Source organism: Musca autumnalis, unplaced genomic scaffold, assembly GCF_047663935.1.
Source record: "Musca autumnalis isolate F117 unplaced genomic scaffold, ASM4766393v1 scaffold_2, whole genome shotgun sequence".
Classification (NCBI taxonomy): domain Eukaryota; kingdom Metazoa; phylum Arthropoda; class Insecta; order Diptera; family Muscidae; genus Musca; species Musca autumnalis.
In genome coordinates this window covers 206,421,133-206,440,336 of record NW_027411755.1, presented here as the reverse complement: position 1 = coordinate 206,440,336, position 19,204 = coordinate 206,421,133, and the positions used below count along the sequence as shown (strand labels likewise).

The 19,204-nt window shown below is 31.1% G+C and overlaps 1 protein-coding gene across 1 annotated transcript in view; it reads right to left on the bottom strand.

Moving 5' to 3' along the window:
* Positions 1 to 1,924: 1,924 nt before the first annotated feature.
* The window catches only part of tho2 (THO complex subunit 2-like protein), a 34,515-nt gene continuing 17,235 nt past the window's right edge, over positions 1,925 to 19,204 (bottom strand). Inside the window, exons 15-20 of the mRNA XM_073970673.1 lie at positions 16,048 to 16,795; positions 15,358 to 15,978; positions 11,434 to 11,477; positions 6,467 to 6,644; positions 3,087 to 3,142; positions 1,925 to 3,001 (exon numbers count right to left, since the gene is read on the bottom strand). Of these exons, the coding sequence (XP_073826774.1) occupies positions 2,792 to 3,001; positions 3,087 to 3,142; positions 6,467 to 6,644; positions 11,434 to 11,477; positions 15,358 to 15,978; positions 16,048 to 16,795 (1,857 nt within the window). The 3' untranslated portion in view covers positions 1,925 to 2,791. The remainder of the gene's footprint in view (positions 3,002 to 3,086; positions 3,143 to 6,466; positions 6,645 to 11,433; positions 11,478 to 15,357; positions 15,979 to 16,047; positions 16,796 to 19,204) is intronic.

Below are 19,204 nucleotides of genomic sequence, written 5' to 3'. Positions count from 1 at the left end.
ACAAAGGTACTGACAGTTGAAATCCACTCGATTTCGTAAATGTAAACATAATATTAGCATTCTCAAAAAATACCCTAAAGTCTTTAAGGCTTTTTAACTAGTTCAACATAACCTATCGCTTTAAATAATCAACCTTAGGGGTCCATTATGGATGGCAACTAAACTGTAGTTGCGTTGCCAGAAGAGAAAATCATACAATTAATGGGTCTATCTTGTATTGCCACTAAACTTGAGTTGCGTTGTCAGTTGTCTGCGCGACTTAGACGAAATGTTGTACCATTAATGTCAACTCAACTGGGTGGTCGATAAACATGTTATCGATCAGTGTTTTTTCAAACTTGTGACCTCTATTCGCAAAAAAAAAACATTTTAAAAATAATTGCGCTTTGGATTTTTTTGTATTCTGGAAAATATTTTAATATTTTGGCTGAGTTTTCGAGCAAATTTGGAAAACAACCCAAGATTGGAGTATAACCTGCCCATTGAATCTTCAGATCGTCAAGTTTTATTTGCTGTCCCAAAAAATGATAAGTTCGGTGGAATTATATTTTGATGATGAAGAAAATGTACAGGACATTGCATCTATTAGAAGAAATTTTAGGGACAAGTCGAATCCATTGGAATTGCCATCTGCACTGTAAGCTGATGATCATGTGGAAAGATCTGTATAATCAGTAAATTATCTCAGGTTTAAGGCGTATTTTGGATTGCCAAAGGATGCCGTAGTTTACGTTGTGGAAACGTTAAAGTATGATTTCAAAGAAAGTTACAGATCAACAGGAATACCCCCACTTTTAAAAGTGTGCGCAGCGTTGCGATTCTTGGAGGACGGAAGTTTCCAAAAGTCCCATGGCAATGATTTCAACAATTGCATGGCTCAATCTACATTGTCGAGAGTATTGAAGGAAGTTGTCCACTTGATAGAGGACAAATTGTGCCAAAATTGGATCGTTTCGAAGTTGACAGAGGAGGAAAAAAGGCAAAATAAAAACCATTTTTATTCAAAAACGAAATTTTCTGGTGTAGTTGGCTATATAGATGGAGGATGTTCGTCATTTGTACTTAAACTGAACCTACTGTATTTGTCACCATATTCATTTGCAAAAGATTTGCTGCTGTCCGCTCCAAAGGCGATAAATTCACTTATTTTGATGGACCACCACCAGTGTCGTTGAAGTTTATTTTATTTTGAGGCATTTTCTTTTTCAACTTTGCTTTAAAGTGAATCCAGACTATGCCACTCTTCAGGTGTTCATGTTAGAGGTTCATGGCTGTTTAAACTGTCCGAAATGGACCTCCACACTTCATCCGCTGTGGCTTCGGTTTCACCAAAACTCCCGAACTCCTCGGGCTAAGTTTGGATTTTCACTCAGTTTATCAATTAATATTTCGAACTGCTGCTTTGTCGTTATTTTCACCATATTGATACACAAAATTAATTAATGATGCAAAGAATCAATAATTGTTAACAAAATGTTTATTTTTCCTTCTATTTTACTTCTTGTTTCTTCGAAAATGTTCACTGCAACTGAAAATTGGTGGTTGCTGAAAAACAGCCGCTTCGTCAACTGAGATTCGCAACTTCAGTTGAGAGTTGCAATACGTGGATCAATTTTGACAACTGGCAACGTCACTCAACGATAATTGTTATCGACGATCGACCCCTAAAATAAGTGAAACGAAATTTTTTTTTGTCAAATTCATTTATTCTTTTGTGAACCTTTAGCTATTAATTTAATTTTAAAAAGTATGAACTTCAATGCGGAAATGGACATTTCTCTTATTAAATTTGTTGTCGGCAACGCAACTGGAGTTGGGTTGCTATCCATAATCGACCCCTTATCAACTTAATGGAGAGAGTGAAAAAATCACGGGGAATTTACGTTCAATATAACCCCCAATAAAACAGACAACTTCATTTTAATTTTGGTTTTATGTTTAAAAGTCTTCATCTTCTTTATTGTTACGTCTTTATTATTACTCTACTTGTATTAATAGATAAGAGCCAAAAAATATTTTATTTTCTCAAGATTTATGTTATTTTCATGTTTTGTTTGTTTTTTTTTTTTAGAAAAATGGTTACTGTTGCGATTGTTGTTGTTAACATTAAGAGGATAAAAATTACAATGTTTTAAACAATAATCTTTACACTTATTTTTATGAAAATTGTTAATGTTATAATGGAGAATCAAATGTATTTTTCTCTGCAGGATACTTTTTCAACGGGGGGGTTTTGGTATGGATTATATGGCCAAATGTTGGGGGTTAGAGACATTCAAAATATGTCAAAGATCATGTTTTGTTTATTTATAGAATACTAATTAATAATCATTTAAGAAATAATAAACAATCAAAAAACTATTTCATTCTTTAAAAAATATTACATTTATGAAGACAAATCTTTAAAATAATAATAATAAAAAGAATTCACTTAAAACAATATACGACAATTTCTGTGTTCTGGGTAATTTGTATGAATCAGTTTAAAATTTTGAGCGACCACATACAGATGATTGCGCCGGTTTTATATAAAACTATTCGGAGGTTATTTAGAATTTTATTTTTTCATTTTTTTACATTCTACATTTGAGTGTTGATGTTGTTGTTTAATATGATGAAGTGCGTGCGTGCATGTGAATTCCATTCCATTTGCTGTCCGCCGGGTTATTTCCCTTTCATTTCATATGGACCATCTTATGAACTGGATACAAATATTAAAATTGTTGTTTGAGAGTTTGTTGTGGAAAATGCCTTAATAATATATATTTATATGTATGTTTCACGAAACTTCCTAATATGCAATACGGGATCGTGTTGATTTTGTATTTGTACTACTGCTGCTTCCGCCACCACCACCTCCTCCGCCTCCACCACTACCACCGTAATTACGTTCATCACGAGAGCTGCGTTCACGTTCTCCTCGTTCACGTTCACGCTCACGATCTCGTTCAAATTTCTCATGGGAACGTTCACGTGTATCGCGTACATGTGGTGATTTATCCTAATGAGAAATATACGTTTTGGAATGTTTTAGAGACAATAAGTAAGACGTTGAGCAGTTGTTTTTTGTTTCAGGGGAATCTTACTCTGGCATGATATTTGTCACGTTCCCGTTGTTGTAGATCATCATCACCATTTTGGACTGTAACGAAATGGATGAGAGAAAAAGAAATCATATGTATAAAATGTTGCAATCGAGTGAGCATTAATAACAAAATCGTGGACCCATGCAACATATATTTTTAAAATATTATTTAAAATCCCACAATTTTAGAGAAATGACCACTCAAAAATATTCCTTAAAAATACGCGTTTTGTGGGGAAATGACCCCTCAAAAACATTTTTTGTAAAAGCAAGTTTTTGTGGAGAAATGACCCATCCAAAAATATTTTTTAAACATCCACAATTTTTTGGTAAAAATAAATCTTTAAAAAATCAACGAATTTTTGGTAAAAAAAGGCTTTTAAAAATATTAGTTAAAAAATCCGCGATTTTTGTAAAAAAAATATTCTTTAAAAATTTTAATTTAAAAAAATTCCTAAAAATTAACGTTTTTTATTAAAAAAAAACTTTAAAAAATCGGAAAAAAATATTCTTTAAAAAATCTACGAAAGGAAAGTAAAAATATTCTTTATTAAATCCGCATTTTTAGTGAAAAAAATATTCTTTAAAAATGCAAGTTTTTTGATAAAAAAAATATTCTTTAAAAATGCAAGTTTTTGGTAAAAAATATTCTTTAAAAATCCACGTTTTTGGTAAAAAAATATTCTTTAAAAATCCACGTTTTTTGGTAAAAATATTCTTTAAAAATCCACTTTTTTGGTAAAAAAGAATATTTTTTAAAAAAACAGGTATAAAGCCAAAGGAGGTTATCATGAATGAAATTTCCCCGTGAGTTTCGTCTTTCCGCTGTTGCAACTTAAGGGAGAAAGTGAAAAAATTCACGGGGAATTACCGTTCATGATAACCCCCAAAAATATTTTTTGGTTTTTTGGTAAAAATATTTCTTAAAAAGTTCCATGTTGTTGGTAAAAAATATTTAAAAAATTAATTTTTTTTTTGGTAAAAACATTCCTTATAAAAATTTACGTTTTTTGGTAAAAATATTCTTGAAAAAATCCACGTTTTTTGGCAAAAAAAACATTCCTTAAAATTCAACGTTTTTGGTAAAAAAAAGTCGTTTTTTAAAAAACATTCTTTAAAAAAATGCACGTTTTTTTGGTAAAAAATGTATTTAAAAATTTCACGTTTTTTCGTAAAAATACTCTTAAATGTCCGAGTTTTTTGTAAAAAGATTTTTTAAAAATCCATATTTATTGGTTTTTTGGTAAAAAAAAACATTATTTAAAAAGTCCATGTTTTTTTGGTAAAAATATTATTTAAAAAATCGACGTTTTTTATTAAATATTTTTTGGTAAAACATATTCTTTAAAAAATCGACGTTTTTTTATTAAACACTTTTTTGGTAAAAAAATATTCTTTGAAAGAAAATTATTTACCAAAAAACGTGGACTTTTTAAAGAATATTTTCTTATCCAAAACGTGGATTTTTTAAAATTTATTTTTGTAAAAAATTCCATTTTTTGCAAAAAAAAAAAAATATTCTTTAAAAAATCAACGTTTTTGGTAAAAAATATTCTTTAAAAAATGCACGTTTGTGGTAAAAAATATTCTTTGAAAGAAAATTTTTTACCAAAAAAACGTGGACTTTTCAAAGAATATTTTTTACCAAAAAACGTGGATTTTGTAAAGAATATTTTTTTACCAAAAAAATATTTCAAACAAGAAAAATTTAATAAAAAAAAAACCTCTATTTTTTGAAGAATATTTTTACAAAAAAAACCTGGACTTTTTAAATAATGTTTTTTTTTTACCAAAAAACCAATGAATATTTTTACAACAAATTTGGACTTGTAAAGAATATTTTTACGAAAAAACGTGAATTTTTTAAATAAAAATTTTTTGCGAAAATCTTGAATTTTTAAAGAATATTTTTTACAAAAAAACGTGGACTTTTTAAATAAAAATTTTACCAAAAATCTTGAATTTTTAAATAATATTTTTTTACCAACAAAACGTGGATTTTTCAAAGAATTTTTTTTTGCAAAAATCGATTTTTTTACAAAAATATTCTTTAAAAATCCACGTTTTTGATAAGAAAATATTCTTTAAAAAGTCCACGTTTTTTGGTAAAAAAAAATTTTTTTCAAAGAATATTTTTTACCAAAAACGTGGATTTTCTAAAGAATATTTTTTACGAAAAAAATATTTCAAACAAAAAAAAAATTAATATAAAAAACGTGGATTTTTTAAACAACATTTTTACCAAAAAACGTGGACTTTTTAAATAATGTTTTTTACCAAAAAACCAATAAGTATGGATTTTTAAAAAAAATATTTAAACACAAAATTAGGACTTTTAAATAATATTTTTACGAAAAAACGTGAACTTTGTAAACAAAAATTTTACCAAAAATCTTGAATTTTTAAAGAACATTTTTTACCAAAAAAAAAAAAAAAAACGTGGACTTTTTAAATAAAAATTTTACCAAAAATCTTGATTTTTTTAAAGAATATTTTTTACCAAAAAACCCACGTTTTCGATAAGAAAATATTCTTTAAAAAATTAAGGTTTTTTGGTAAAAATATTCTTTAAAAAATCGACTTTTTTTTGTAAAATATTTTTTTGTTTAAATTATATTTTTGTGGTAAAAAATATTCTTTAAAAAACGTTTATGGTAAATAAATATTCATTAAAAACGTTTATGGTAAATAAATATTCTTTAAAAAAATTTACGATTTTTTTGGTAAAAATATGGTTATTTAGAAAATCCACGTTTTTCGTAAAAATATTTTTTTAAAAATCCACGTTTTTGATGGTAAATAAATATTCTTTAAAAAATTGATGATTTTTTGTCAAAATATTTTCTTAAAAAACCTACGATTGGTTATCAAAACTTAATATTTTTTAATCAAAAATATTTTGTGAAAAATCAAAGATTTTTGATCAAATAATACTTTTTTTTTTAAATCAAAGATTTTTTGTCAATTTTTTTTTTAAATCAAAGATTTTCGGTTAAATATATTCTTTAACAAATCGATGATTTTTGGCCAAAAAAATCGCTTTAAAAAAATCGAAAAAAAATATTTTTAAAAACAAGAGTTAAAAATTCTTTAAAAAATTCACGTTTTTTTGCCAAAAATATTCTTTAAAAAAATCGACGTTTTTTGGTAAAAAATATTCTTTAAGAATTCGTGTTTTTTGGTCAAAACATATTTTTAAAGAATCCATGCTTTCGCCCAAACATATATTTTAAAATTCGTTTTTGGTCAAAAAATATTTTTTAAAAATCAGTTTTTTGGACAAAATACCTTGCTGCTCAAAAATTATTATTCAAAAAATGCACGTTGATCCTTCAAAGATATTATTCATATTAAAATGTCACAATTGAAATAAACACTCACCATCTCTTCGCCGTTTGTGTTCCGATGCGCTGGTTTCCTCCAAACGTTCACGTTTACGACCCAATTTACGTTCTTTGCGGGCATCTTTTTCTTCATCGGTTAGTTTTTCTTTGCGTTCTTTGTTCTTGAGACCTCGTTCCTTTTTCGACTGTTCATTGTGATCATCAAGATTTTGCTTCTGCAAATATAAATGTAATGATAAATTATTTCAATTAAAATAAATTTAAAGGTCAGATTTGTAGATAACCACCAATCCAAAATAGAATCCAATCCAACATAACCTTAAAATATTGAACTAAACTAATTTCTTTTTTACACAGTATTTTTTTTTTTTTTTTTTTGTATAGTTTCTTCGTTTTAAATAATCTAACCTAACTCTTGATAATATTTTACTTTCCTTTCAATTTGTTTAGGGGGATTTTTGAAAAACTTACCGCCATGACCAGACCATTTATTTTGTTTCTTAAAGGTACCAACATTTCCCCAACAACAAGAGAGCGAGCAGCATATTACAGATTACAGAGATCAAACAACTTCTCATAGTCCATTTTTTTCATAGTTACTTAAATAATAAGGCACACACATCCACGAGTATGAAAGGAAGAAGGAAAGACAGACAGCAGATGAATGTTGAAGGCACGAAGCGTTGAAACGCAGTTTTTTTATCCATTATGAGGATTAAATTGAGAGTCGAGAAATCAACTGATTGGCTTTTTATTGTTGCGTTGTCTCCTTTTCTCAGCTTGCATAGATGATCCAGTTTATATTAGGTATAAATATGGTAGAAAAAAACATTGGAGGACATCACTTGCATAGATGATCCAGATTATATTAGGTAAATATGGTGGAAAAAACATTGAAGGACATCATTTGCAGTTTTAGTTCTTCTCAACGTTAAGCCTTACATTTAGGCAAATTTATTTTCCGGCATAAGTATATGAAGAAAATGTGTACTGCTACTTGAAGATTAGCTGTGATTGTAGATGATCCAGGCGTGTTGTTGTAACAGTTATTTCTTTTGGAATGAAATCTTTGCTTTATACAGCTTTTACTGAGTAGACAATCGGTGGCCGAATATAACTCGGTTTCTTTTTGGTATTTAGAACCAATTATCGTGGGACGATCCACGACCCAATCCAGCATAGTCGTCAATGTTAGTTTAATAAAGTACAGCATATTTGCTTGTAATTTAAGCAATGTTTAAGCAGTTTAATTTTGTTCCACTTGTCTTAAAGTATCGATCCCATAGAGAGGTTGTTTGTAGTGTTTGATGTTGTTTGCAGTGTGAATGAAAACAATGTTGGTATTGAATTGAAGATCGCTAACCAATTTAAAAGCAGTGATGGAATAGGATTTTGGAGTTGGCAATCTTGACGTTTTCATATTTTCCTTCGCCGGACAGTGAACGAAACATTATAAAATGCAGAGTTGAATTTTAAAATGAAGTCCAGAAACTGAAGTCAATTCAGGAACAGAATGAGTTTTTGGTGAATTTAAGTGATAGCTTCCCAACAACCGTAGGCCAGATGTTATTAAAATTAGCCTGGACGAAAAGCTTCCAATTCAGTTGCCCGAAGATGTTAATAACGCAAACAAATGTCCATAAAGAGTTTGACAAATCGGGTACTAAAAGCATGGATTGGTTCTGTTGAAATTTTTATCCTCCCTGTTAATCTCTCTCTCTTGCAAACATGTTTCCAAAAAAGCAAGCGACGGAAATTGTAAAAAATGTGAATTTGAAGAGACTTCCATAAAAATGTCTTGAAACAGTAGATTACGATCTTCAAAGCATCCAGAGATATGTTTACATTTATGATAATATGACCTTATTCCGCTTCGCTCGTAAGGACTAAGATGTTTTCATTGATAAATGATGATTCCATGATTTGTGTGGAAAAGGAAAATCTGGGCGTTCTTGAAGAAGTTTTCCTTCATTAAAATGTTGAGGTCTTGATTGATGTAACAGGAGACTTGAACTTGTTGTTATAGTAATCTTTCGTTGTAAGTCTCTAGGCTTTAACTTGGAAATGATTAGTCCATGAAATTTGTTGTATTTGTAGCACTATAATTGTTGCAGAAGATTACGAAGTACCTTTCTAGATTGAATATCGTCGTACAATAAGTTAACATTTTAATGGAGAATAAGTTCCTTCATTACTTTTGCTCTAGATTCCAAATTCTTCAATGATCCGTCGAAAAATGATAACCCATTGTAGAAGTAGCGTAGTAGCACTTAGTGTAGTAGCTGGCAGAAGTTCCCTTATTGTCGCACAATATGTTTGAATCTCTCATAGAAGTTATTCTTGTTGTAGCGCTATAGTTGTTACAGAATATCACGAACAGCAACATTAAGACATAAAGTAGAGTTAGGTGGTTGTGATCCATTCTTCTACAGATTCTAAATCCTTCAGTGATCACAAGTTCAGTGCTACAGTTGTTTTGTAGATTGCAAATTCTTCATTTATCCACGGAAGTTTAAAGATGATCTTTTGTCGTATCACATGATAAGTAGATGTCTATATTGATAAGTTCTCTTGTCACCAAATGTTAGCCCAAACAGTTGTTTTCTTAATGTTACAGCAGTACCCTTGGTGGACTTCCATATACTTGATTCCATCAACATGCATATTTCAAGGAGTATAAGCCATCAAATCAAATGAAATGTCAATTTCATATTCTTTACAAGTTCGCGCATAAGTTAACTGATGACACCTTGATTGATGATACACCGATGAAACACGTCAATTTGTCTGCTTGAGTTTGTTGTGCTCATGTCGTCTCCTTCACTTTCACGCACTAGGATTTATTAAACCGTTGATAATCAGTGTAATGTCAATCATCCAATAGGATTCATGATGAGTTTCAGCAAGGCCTGATACGCCAGTGATATGAATTAAGTGATGCTCCAAGTGCTCGAGGCATAATCTTCTTAAAATTTTCTTCATCTCCACTCACATGGCAGTTTTTTTTTCTTTAATTCTTTTTGGGAAAATAGGGCGCTTCCCCATAACATCACAATCCTCCTACACTTTTTTTCCATGCAAAAAATTTTAAATGCGATTTATTAAATGGATACACAGCTTTCAGAATTGGTAGATAGTTGCATGTATGTTTGGACAGCATCCAGTTTTCTTTTTTCTTTAACGCTTCTTGGTAGAATAGGGCTTCCAAAAGACCTCGCCATCAATTGGTCTCCGTTGTTTTCAGATCTTCGCAAGACATAGTTGTTGAAATTTTTCTTGGTCGAGCTCGTTCCAGTTCTCCAACAGCATTTGGTTACTTTAAATTATAAAACTTCTTATTGAAGAGCTCTCATGATCAGGCATACGGAGAGGTTTCTGGTTCCATAGTTTGTCAAAAATTGAATTATTTCAAAATTATACATCGAATCATCGAAGATTTGTTTGTTGTTGAAGATTATAAAACTTCATATAGAAAAGCTCTCATGGTCAGGCAGCATACGGAGAGGTTTCTGGTTCCATAGTTTATCAAAAATTGAATTATTTCAAAATCATCCAAGATTTGTTTCCGTATTTTTATGAAAAATGTAAAACTCTGATCGGAAAAATGCCATAAACGATGTGAATCGCCAACAGCTGGTAATGTGGTTTGTGGTCTTGGGTGGACACCTCAGATGAAAGTACATTTACTAGATGATTACGGATCTACAAAACAAAAACTACTGCAGAAGTCAAGTGATCCAGAAGTAGTTGTAAAGATTATAACGAAAATTGTTGCGATTACTCCTTAGTTATTCATTTCACTTGTCACTTGCAGATTACTGCCGACAATATAAACAATTTTGAAATTGTTGGTTGTTCTTCCGTAATGTTGTAAACATAGATATCCTTTTTTTCTTCCACCAGAGACAAGTAGTTAGTTGTTGGTCATTGAAGATGAAGTCCCCTAACTTAATATTTACTTAAAACTACAACTAATTTAAATCTTATAAATACTTAAAACTTTAATATGTATTAATATACAAAAAAATCCAATTAGATGCATAACCTTAAAATTAAATTCTACTCTTTTTTTTGAAAAATATATCACAAGAAAACACAAAAAAAAACTATATTCAATTTCATTGCTATCAGCAGCCTATATCTGAGTAGAAAAGATTCCTCTTTCTTTATGATTGTTGTATCCTAAACTACAACAATAATTTTGAAATACATACATACATTGTTATGTACTTACCATTATGGCCAATGGCTTATTGTATACGTTAAAAAAATATATATACTTAAAAATAGTTTCAATTTTGAATTTAATGCAGAAAAGAAAAATGTGCAAAATTGGAAAATAAATGCTCAAGAACTTCGTATTTTGAGAAATTGAAAAAAAAAAGTTAATTTTAAAGTTGGTCGAAAAATGCTGTAAACAAAGTATTCGACCTAAAAAATTGAAAAATAAAATCATTGTTTTTTTCTTTTCTGCATTTTGGACCAGCCAATATTTTATAATATAATAATTAAGTGTCTTCTTCTCTCATTTTGATGATAGTTGTGCTTGAATTTGGGTTAGTTTGTCTGTGTGTATAGTATATGTTTTCGGCTACACTTTTCAATATCATTTATCCTGAGAGTCCTTGTTACTTAGCTAAGTTCTTAAACAGTTAATACTAGTACTGGGCCACTTAGATAAATATCATAACTTTATTGTCATGTCCATGCGCGGTCGGTGGGTAAAGAAGATTTAATGTTTCTGCTCTTGACGACTCTTGTGCTTGCCAAAAAGAAAAACTGCAACAACAAAAATTTGCCTGTTGATTGTCATCGTTGTTGTCGATTTCTTCTTCTTGTTACTGCTGTTTCTATTGTTGTTGTACATATTTTGGATGTTGTTATAAGAGTAGTTGTTGTAGTAGCTGTTATGATTGTGGTAGAAGTTATCGTTGCTGCAGTGCCTCTGCAGTTGGGCGTTCGTTCACACACTTAGGAAAACTACGATTCCACCAAAATACTAACCTTTGAATTGGAAGATGAGGCATCCACTTTACGACGTTTTGAATCTGTAAAGAAATTACGAAAATGATCAGTTACATTTCTTATTACGGTTTATATTGAAAATATCTAAAATTCATTACGGATAATATTATTTTCCTATAGAAAAATTATCTGTAGGAAAAATGTTTCCACTTTCTGAAAGCAATGGTGCTTCTTTAGACCCGCTCTAAAAGAAAGGGTGCTTCTATAGACACTTTCTGAAAGAAATGGTGCTTCTTTATACCCTCTCTAAAAGAAAGGGTGCTTCTATAGACACTTTCTGAAAGAAAGGGTGCTTCTTTATACCCTTTCTCAAAGAAAGGGTGCTTCTTTAGAACCTTTCTCAAAGAAAGGGTGCTTCTTTAGAACCTTTCTCAAAGAAAGGGTGCTTCTTTAGACCCTTTCTCAAAGAAAGGGTGCTTCTTTAGAACCTTTCTCAAAGAAAGGGTGCTTCTTTAGAACCTTTCTCAAAGAAAGGGTGCTTCTTTAGAACCTTTCTCAAAGAAAGGGTGCTTCTTTAGAACCTTTCTCAAAGAAAGGGTGCTTCTTTAGACCCTTTCTCAGAGAAAGGGTGCTTCTTTAGACCCTTTCACAAAGAAAGAGTGCTTCTTTACACCCTTTCACAAAGAAAGAGTGCTTCTTTACACCCTTTCTCAAAGAAAGAGTGCTTCTTTACACCCTTTCTGAAAGAAAGGGTGCTTCTTTATATCCTCTCTAAAAGAAAGGGTGCTTCTATAGACACTTTCTGAAATAAATGGTACTTCCTTAGACCCTTTCTGAAATAAAGGGTGCTTCTATAGACCCTTTTTGAAATAAAGGGTGCTTCTATAGACCCTTTCTGAAATAAAGGGTGCTTCTATAGACCCTTTCTGAAATAAAGGATGCTTCTATAGACCCTTTCTGAAATAAAGGATGCTTCTATAGACCCTTTCTGAAATAAAGGGTGCTTCTATAGACCCTTTCTGAAATAAAGGATGCTTCTATAGACCCTTTCTGAAATAAAGGGTGCTTCTATAGACCCTTTCTGAAATAAAGGGTGCTGCTATAGACCCTTTCTGAAATAAAGGGTGCTTCTATAGACCCTTTCTGAAATAAAGGGTGCTTCTATAGACCCTTTCTGAAATAAAGGGTGCTTTTATAGACCCTTTCTGAAATAAAGGGTGCTTCTATAGACCCTTTCTGAAATAAAGGGTGCTTCTATAGACCCTTTCTGAAATAAAGGGTGCTTCTATAGACCCTTTCTGAAATAAAGGGTGCTTCTATAGACCCTTTCTGAAATAAAGGGTGCTTATATAGACCCTTTCTGAAATAAAGGGTGCTTCTATAGACCCTTTCTGAAATAAAGGGTGCTTCTATAGATCCTTTCTGAAATAAAGGGTGCTTCTATAGACCCTTTCTGAAATAAAGGGCGCTTCTATAGACCCTTTCTGAAATAAAGGGTGCTTCTATAGACCCTTTCTGAAATAAAGGGTGCTTCTATAGACCCTTTCTGAAATAAAGGGTGCTTCTATAGACCCTTTCTGAAATAAAGGGTTCTTCTATAGACCCTTTCTGAAATAAAGGGTGCTTCTATAGACCCTTTCTGAAATAAAGGGTGCTTCTATAGACCCTTTCTGAAATAAAGGGTGCTTCTATAGACCCTTTCTGAAATAAAGGGTGCTTCTATAGACCCTTTCTGAAATAAAGGGTGCTTCTATAGACCCTTTCTGAAATAAAGGGTGCTTCTATAGACCCTTTCTGAAATAAAGGGTGCTTCTATAGACCCTTTCTGAAATAAAGGGTGCTTCTATAGACCCTTTCTGAAATAAAGGGTGCTTCTATAGACCCTTTCTGAAATAAAGGGTGCTTCTATAGACCCTTTCTGAAATAAAGGGTGCTTCTATAGACCCTTTCTGAAATAAAGGGTGCTTCTATAGACCCTTTCTGAAATAAAGGGTGCTTCTATAGACCCTTTCTGAAATAAAGGGTGCTTCTATAGACCCTTTCTGAAATAAAGGGTGCTTCTATAGACCCTTTCTGAAATAAAGGGTGCTTCTATAGACCCTTTCTGAAATAAAGGGTGCTTCTATAGACCCTTTCTGAAATAAAGGGTGCTTCTATAGACCCTTTCTGAAATAAAGGGTGCTTCTATAGACCCTTTCTGAAATAAAGGGTGCTTCTATAGACCCTTTCTGAAATAAAGGGTGCTTCTATAGACCCTTTCTGAAATAAAGGGTGCTTCTATAGACCCTTTCTGAAATAAAGGGTGCTTCTATAGACCCTTTCTGAAATAAAGGGTGCTTCTATAGACCCTTTCTGAAATAAAGGGTGCTTCTATAGACCCTTTCTGAAATAAAGGGTGCTTCTATAGACCCTTTCTGAAATAAAGGGTGCTTCTATAGACCCTTTCTGAAATAAAGGGTGCTTCTATAGACCCTTTCTGAAATAAAGGGTGCTTCTATAGACCCTTTCTGAAATAAAGGGTGCTTCTATAGACCCTTTCTGAAATAAAGGGTGCTTCTATAGACCCTTTCTGAAATAAAGGGTGCTTCTATAGACCCTTTCTGAAATAAAGGGTGCTTCTATAGACCCTTTCTGAAATAAAGGTGCTTCTATAGACCCTTTCTGAAATAAAGGGTGCTTCTATAGACCCTTTCTGAAATAAAGGGTGCTTCTATAGACCCTTTCTGAAATAAAGGGTGCTTCTATAGACCCTTTCTGAAATAAAGGGTGCTTCTATAGACCCTTACTGAAATAAAGGGTGCTTATATAGACCCTTTCTGAAATAAAGGGTGCTTCTATAGACACTTTCTGAAATAAAGGGTGCTTCTATAGATCCTTTCTGAAATAAAGGGTGCTTCTATAGACCCTTTCTGAAATAAAGGGTGCTTCTATAGACCCTTTCTGAAATAAAGGGTGCTTCTATAGACCCTTTCTGAAATAAAGGGTGCTTCTATAGACCCTTTCTGAAATAAAGGGTGCTTCTATAGACCCTTTCTGAAATAAAGGGTGCTTCTATAGACCCTTTCTGAAATAAAGGGTGCTTCTATAGACCCTTACTGAAATAAAGGGTGCTTATATAGACCCTTTCTGAAATAAAGGGTGCTTCTATAGACACTTTCTGAAATAAAGGGTGCTTCTATAGATCCTTTCTGAAATAAAGGGTGCTTCTATAGACCCTTTCTGAAATAAAGGGTGCTTCTATAGACCCTTTCTGAAATAAGGGGTGCTTCTATAGACCCTTTCTGAAATAAAGGGTGCTTCTATAGACCCTTTCTGAAATAAAGGGTGCTTCTATAGACCCTTTCTGAAATAAAGGGTTCTTCTATAGACCCTTTCTGAAATAAAGGGTGCTTCTATAGACCCTTTCTGAAATAAAGGGTGCTTCTATAGACCCTTTCTGAAATAAAGGGCGCTTCTTTAGACCCTGTCTGAAAGAAAGGGTGCTTCTTTAGACCCTTTCTGAAAGAAAGGGCGCTTCTTTAGACCCTGTCTGAAAGAAAAGGCGCTTCTTTAGACCCTGTCTGAAAGAAAGGGCGCTTCTTTAGACCCTTTCTCAAAAACAGGGTGCTTCTTTAAACCCTTTCTGAAAGAAAGGTTGCTTCTTTAGACCCTTTCTGAAAGAAAGGTTGCTTTTTAGACCCTTTCTGAAGGAAAGTTTGCTTCTTTAGACCCTGTCTGAAAGAAAGGGCGCTTCTTTAGACCCTGTCTGAAAGAAAGGGTGCTTCTTTAGACCCTTTCTAAAAGAAAGGGCGCTTCTTTAGACCCTGTCTGAAAGAAAGGGCGCTTCTTTAGACCCTGTCTGAAAGAAAGGGTGCTTCTTTAGACCCTTTCTGAAAGAAAAAGAAGGCGTGCTTTCTGAAACTAACTTTCCCCCATATTATTCCTCGGAAAATTGAAATCTTTTTTTTTTTTTTTTTGTCTCACCTTTTTCATAATCTATAACATCTTGACTACGTCGTTGTTGTTGTTGCATAGAACCAATACTTTCATTCGAAACTGAACTTAAATCACGATCTCTGGTACGTTCATTGCGCTCGTAGTCCCGATCACGCGTCTCTCGATCACCACCACCAACATTACGATCATAGTCATTTTTGCTTTGGGCCGATGGCGTTGTCTCAATTATTTCCACTGGTGATTCATTGCGATAGCGTTCCTCTCGACGTTTATCCCGTTTCGAACGAGACGATGAAGTTGTTTCAATGATAACATCATCCAATATTTGACTTCGATGTGATTCCCTATCACGTTCACGATCTCTCTGCTCTCTATCACCCCGGTCGCGATCACGAGAACGTTCATCTTTTTTAGAATCCTTTAGAGAACGTGTGCTACTGTGACGATCGTTATCACGATCCGATATAATAATGGGTGTGGGCATAACAGGGTCATTACTGATATCAATGACAGTGGTTGCTGTGCTGCGTCCACTTTCACGATCACCACCGCCACGATCACGTTCCCTTTCACGTTCGGAATTGGTGGAGCCGGAGTTGAGTTTGATAATTTTCGAAGGACGTTCGGAGCGTTCCTTTTCACGTTTATCTGAAATGAAAGGAATAGAAAAGAGTTGTGATTTTAAGTATTTAATTTGTTGTTCAAGAGCTTCCTTACCCGATTTAATTTCTCCATTGCTGGTCTGTTTTGTTTCAGCCGGCAGCGAGGGTGTGTTGCTGCCATTACCGGTTAAGTTAATGACAGCTGATATCGGTGGTGTTGTAGTTGCTGCTGACGATGTTGGTGTTGAACTTGGTCCGCCGGATGACGATGCAGCAGACGAAGAAGCAGCTGGTGCTGGTGTAGAGGGCGCCGATACCGTTACCTGTGCAGTCTCTGCACGAACCGGCCGCTCCGTAACCTGATGGAAATCACTTTCCTTAATCATTTGTGCCGCTTTCGTTTTCAATTGACCAATATAACTGGAGGCAATAACAAACAAATCCGGTCGTTTATTTTTCTCCTCCTCTCTTACTTTTTCCACTTTACGTTCAATAATTTGTGCCAGCTTCGCCAGTACGGGGTAGTGGGGCAAGATACGCATGAGAATAATCAAAGCATTACGTATTTGCATATATTCCTTGGAATCCAAACAAAATACAATGGCTTTGGTGATTTTATAATGCCATTTATGACATACATGGCGATAATTCTCATAGCCAACATGATCATTGGCTTCAGAAAATTGATTGCTAACACGAAACTTGGTAACAAATCCAGGATAATTAGCACATTCTCGATTAAAAGTAGCCTGGTCCGAGTGCCAACGCATAACTGTTTCTAACATGGCACACAGGAAACGTCCATAACGTGTGGCCTCATTCTCTGTGCAGGAGGTTACCGAATATGTGATATCACAAAAGATCTGGGGGAAGAATAAGAAAATTATGTTTAGATTATTTTTATTATTAAGATTTTTTTGAAATTGTATTGAAAGGGGTAGAGATGTTGAGGTGAAGGACGAAGAATGTAGGTAGGACAATCCAGCTGCCCTTAACACACTAGGCCTCTTTTGAATGTTTAGGAAAATTACATTTCAAATTAACTAGCAAGGTGGTAATTGCAACATCAATAGGATCTACTGTGAGAATCCTCAAGGATTTTATATGACTTCAGACAATCTGAGTTCAGGATTGCTGTAGATGTCATCCCAGGTCTCTGTCATATACGACTGTGTGCTCTGAGGAGGAAATTGATATTTAATATAATCCACTTGAATTAAAAACGAGTTTTAAGCTGATGGCACTCCTTTAATTAAAAATAATTTTCAAAACAAAACAAAAAAAAAAAAATCCACGTCTATTAAAAATTATTTTTTAAAATAACGATTATAAAAATATTTTTTTAAATCTATGTTTATTAAAAAATCCAAATTTATTAAAAAATACTTTAAAAAAATCCAATTTTATTAAAAAAATTCTTTTTTAATAAAATCCACTTTTATTAAAAAAATACTTTTTTAAAAAAATCCACTTTTATTAAAGAATACTTTTTTCCAATCCACTTTTTTTTAAAAAAATACTTTTAAAAAAATCCACGATTATAGATTTTTTTACCTTTTTGTTCGACCTTTTGTAATGTTATTTAAATTAATATAATCCACGATTATTAAAAAATAATTTTTAAAGAATACACGTTTATTAAAAAATAATTTTTAAAAAATCCGCGTTTATTAAAAAATAATTTTTAAGAAGTCCACGTTTGTTAAAGAAATAATTTTTAAAAAATATTTTTTTTACAAAATCCAAGTTCATTAGAAAATATTTTTAAAAAATCCACGTTTATTTAAAAATATTTTTTTAAAAAAAATCGAAGTTCATTAGAAAATGTTTTTTTTTAAAGCTACGTTTACTAAAAATATTTCTTTAAAAATGAAATGAAAAAATCCACGTTTATTAAACATAATTTTAAAACATCCAAGTTTGTTAAAAATAATTATTAAAAAAGTCGCGTTTATTAAAAGAAATTTTATAAAATATCCACGTTTAATAAAAAATTTTAAAAAATCCACGATTAAAAAAATTTAAAAACCCACGTTTATTAAAAATATTTTTTGTAAAAATTCACGTTTATTAAAAAAAATAAAAATCCACGTCTATTAAAAATATTGTTTTTAATATACAGGTTTATTATTTTTTTTCAATCCACGTTTATTAAACATAATTTTAAAACATCCAAGTTTGTTAAAAATAATTTTTAAAAAAGTCGCGTTTATTAAAAATAATTTTTAAAAAAGTCGCGTTTATTAAAAATAATTTTATAAAATATCCACGTTTATTAAAAAAAAAAATAAAAAAATCCACGATTATTAAAAAAATTTAAAAAAATCCACGATTAAAAAATTTAAAAACCCACGTTTAATAAAAATATTTTTTTTTTTTAAATCCACGTTTATTAAAAGAAAATAAAAATCTACGTATATTAAAAATATTTTTTTTAAATATACTGGTTTATTAAAAATATTTTTTTTTTGAAAAATCCAATTTTATTAAAAATAATTTTATAAAATATCCACGTTTATTAAAAATTACTATAAAAATCCACGTTTATTAAAAATAATTTGGTAAAAATCTACGTTTATTGAAATAAATTTGTTAAAAATACTGCGTTTATTAAAAATAATTTGTAAAAAATTCCACATTTATTAAAAATAGTTTTTTTTTTTTTAAATTATCGTTTACTAAAAATAACTTTTTTCCAAGTTTAATTTAAAAAAAAAAAAAAAAAATATTTTTAATAAACGCCGATTTTGCTCTGATGGTGGATAAAAAAATATTCTTTTAAAAATACTTTCTAAAAATCAACGTTTTTTGGTCAGATGGTGGATAAAGTATTTTTTTTTAAACCCACGTTTATTAAAAATATTTTTTTAAATCCACGTTTATTAAAAATATTTTTTTAAATCCACGTTTATTAAAAATATTTTTTTAAATCCACGTTTATTAAAAATATTTTTTTTTAAATCCACGTTTATTAAAAATATTTTTTTTTTAAATCCACGTTTATTAAAAATATTTTTTTTGTTCAAAATCCACGTTTATTAAAAATATTTTTTTTTTAAAAATCCACGTTTATTAAAAATATTTTCTTTTTTCAAAATCCACGTTTATTAAAAATATTTTTTTTAAATCCATGTTTATTAAAAATATTTTTTTTTTTAATCCATGTTTATTAAAAATATTTTTTTTTAAATCCACGTTTATAAAAATATTTTTTTTTTTTAAAATCCACGTTTATTAAAAACATTTTTTTAAAAAAATCCCCGTTTATTTAA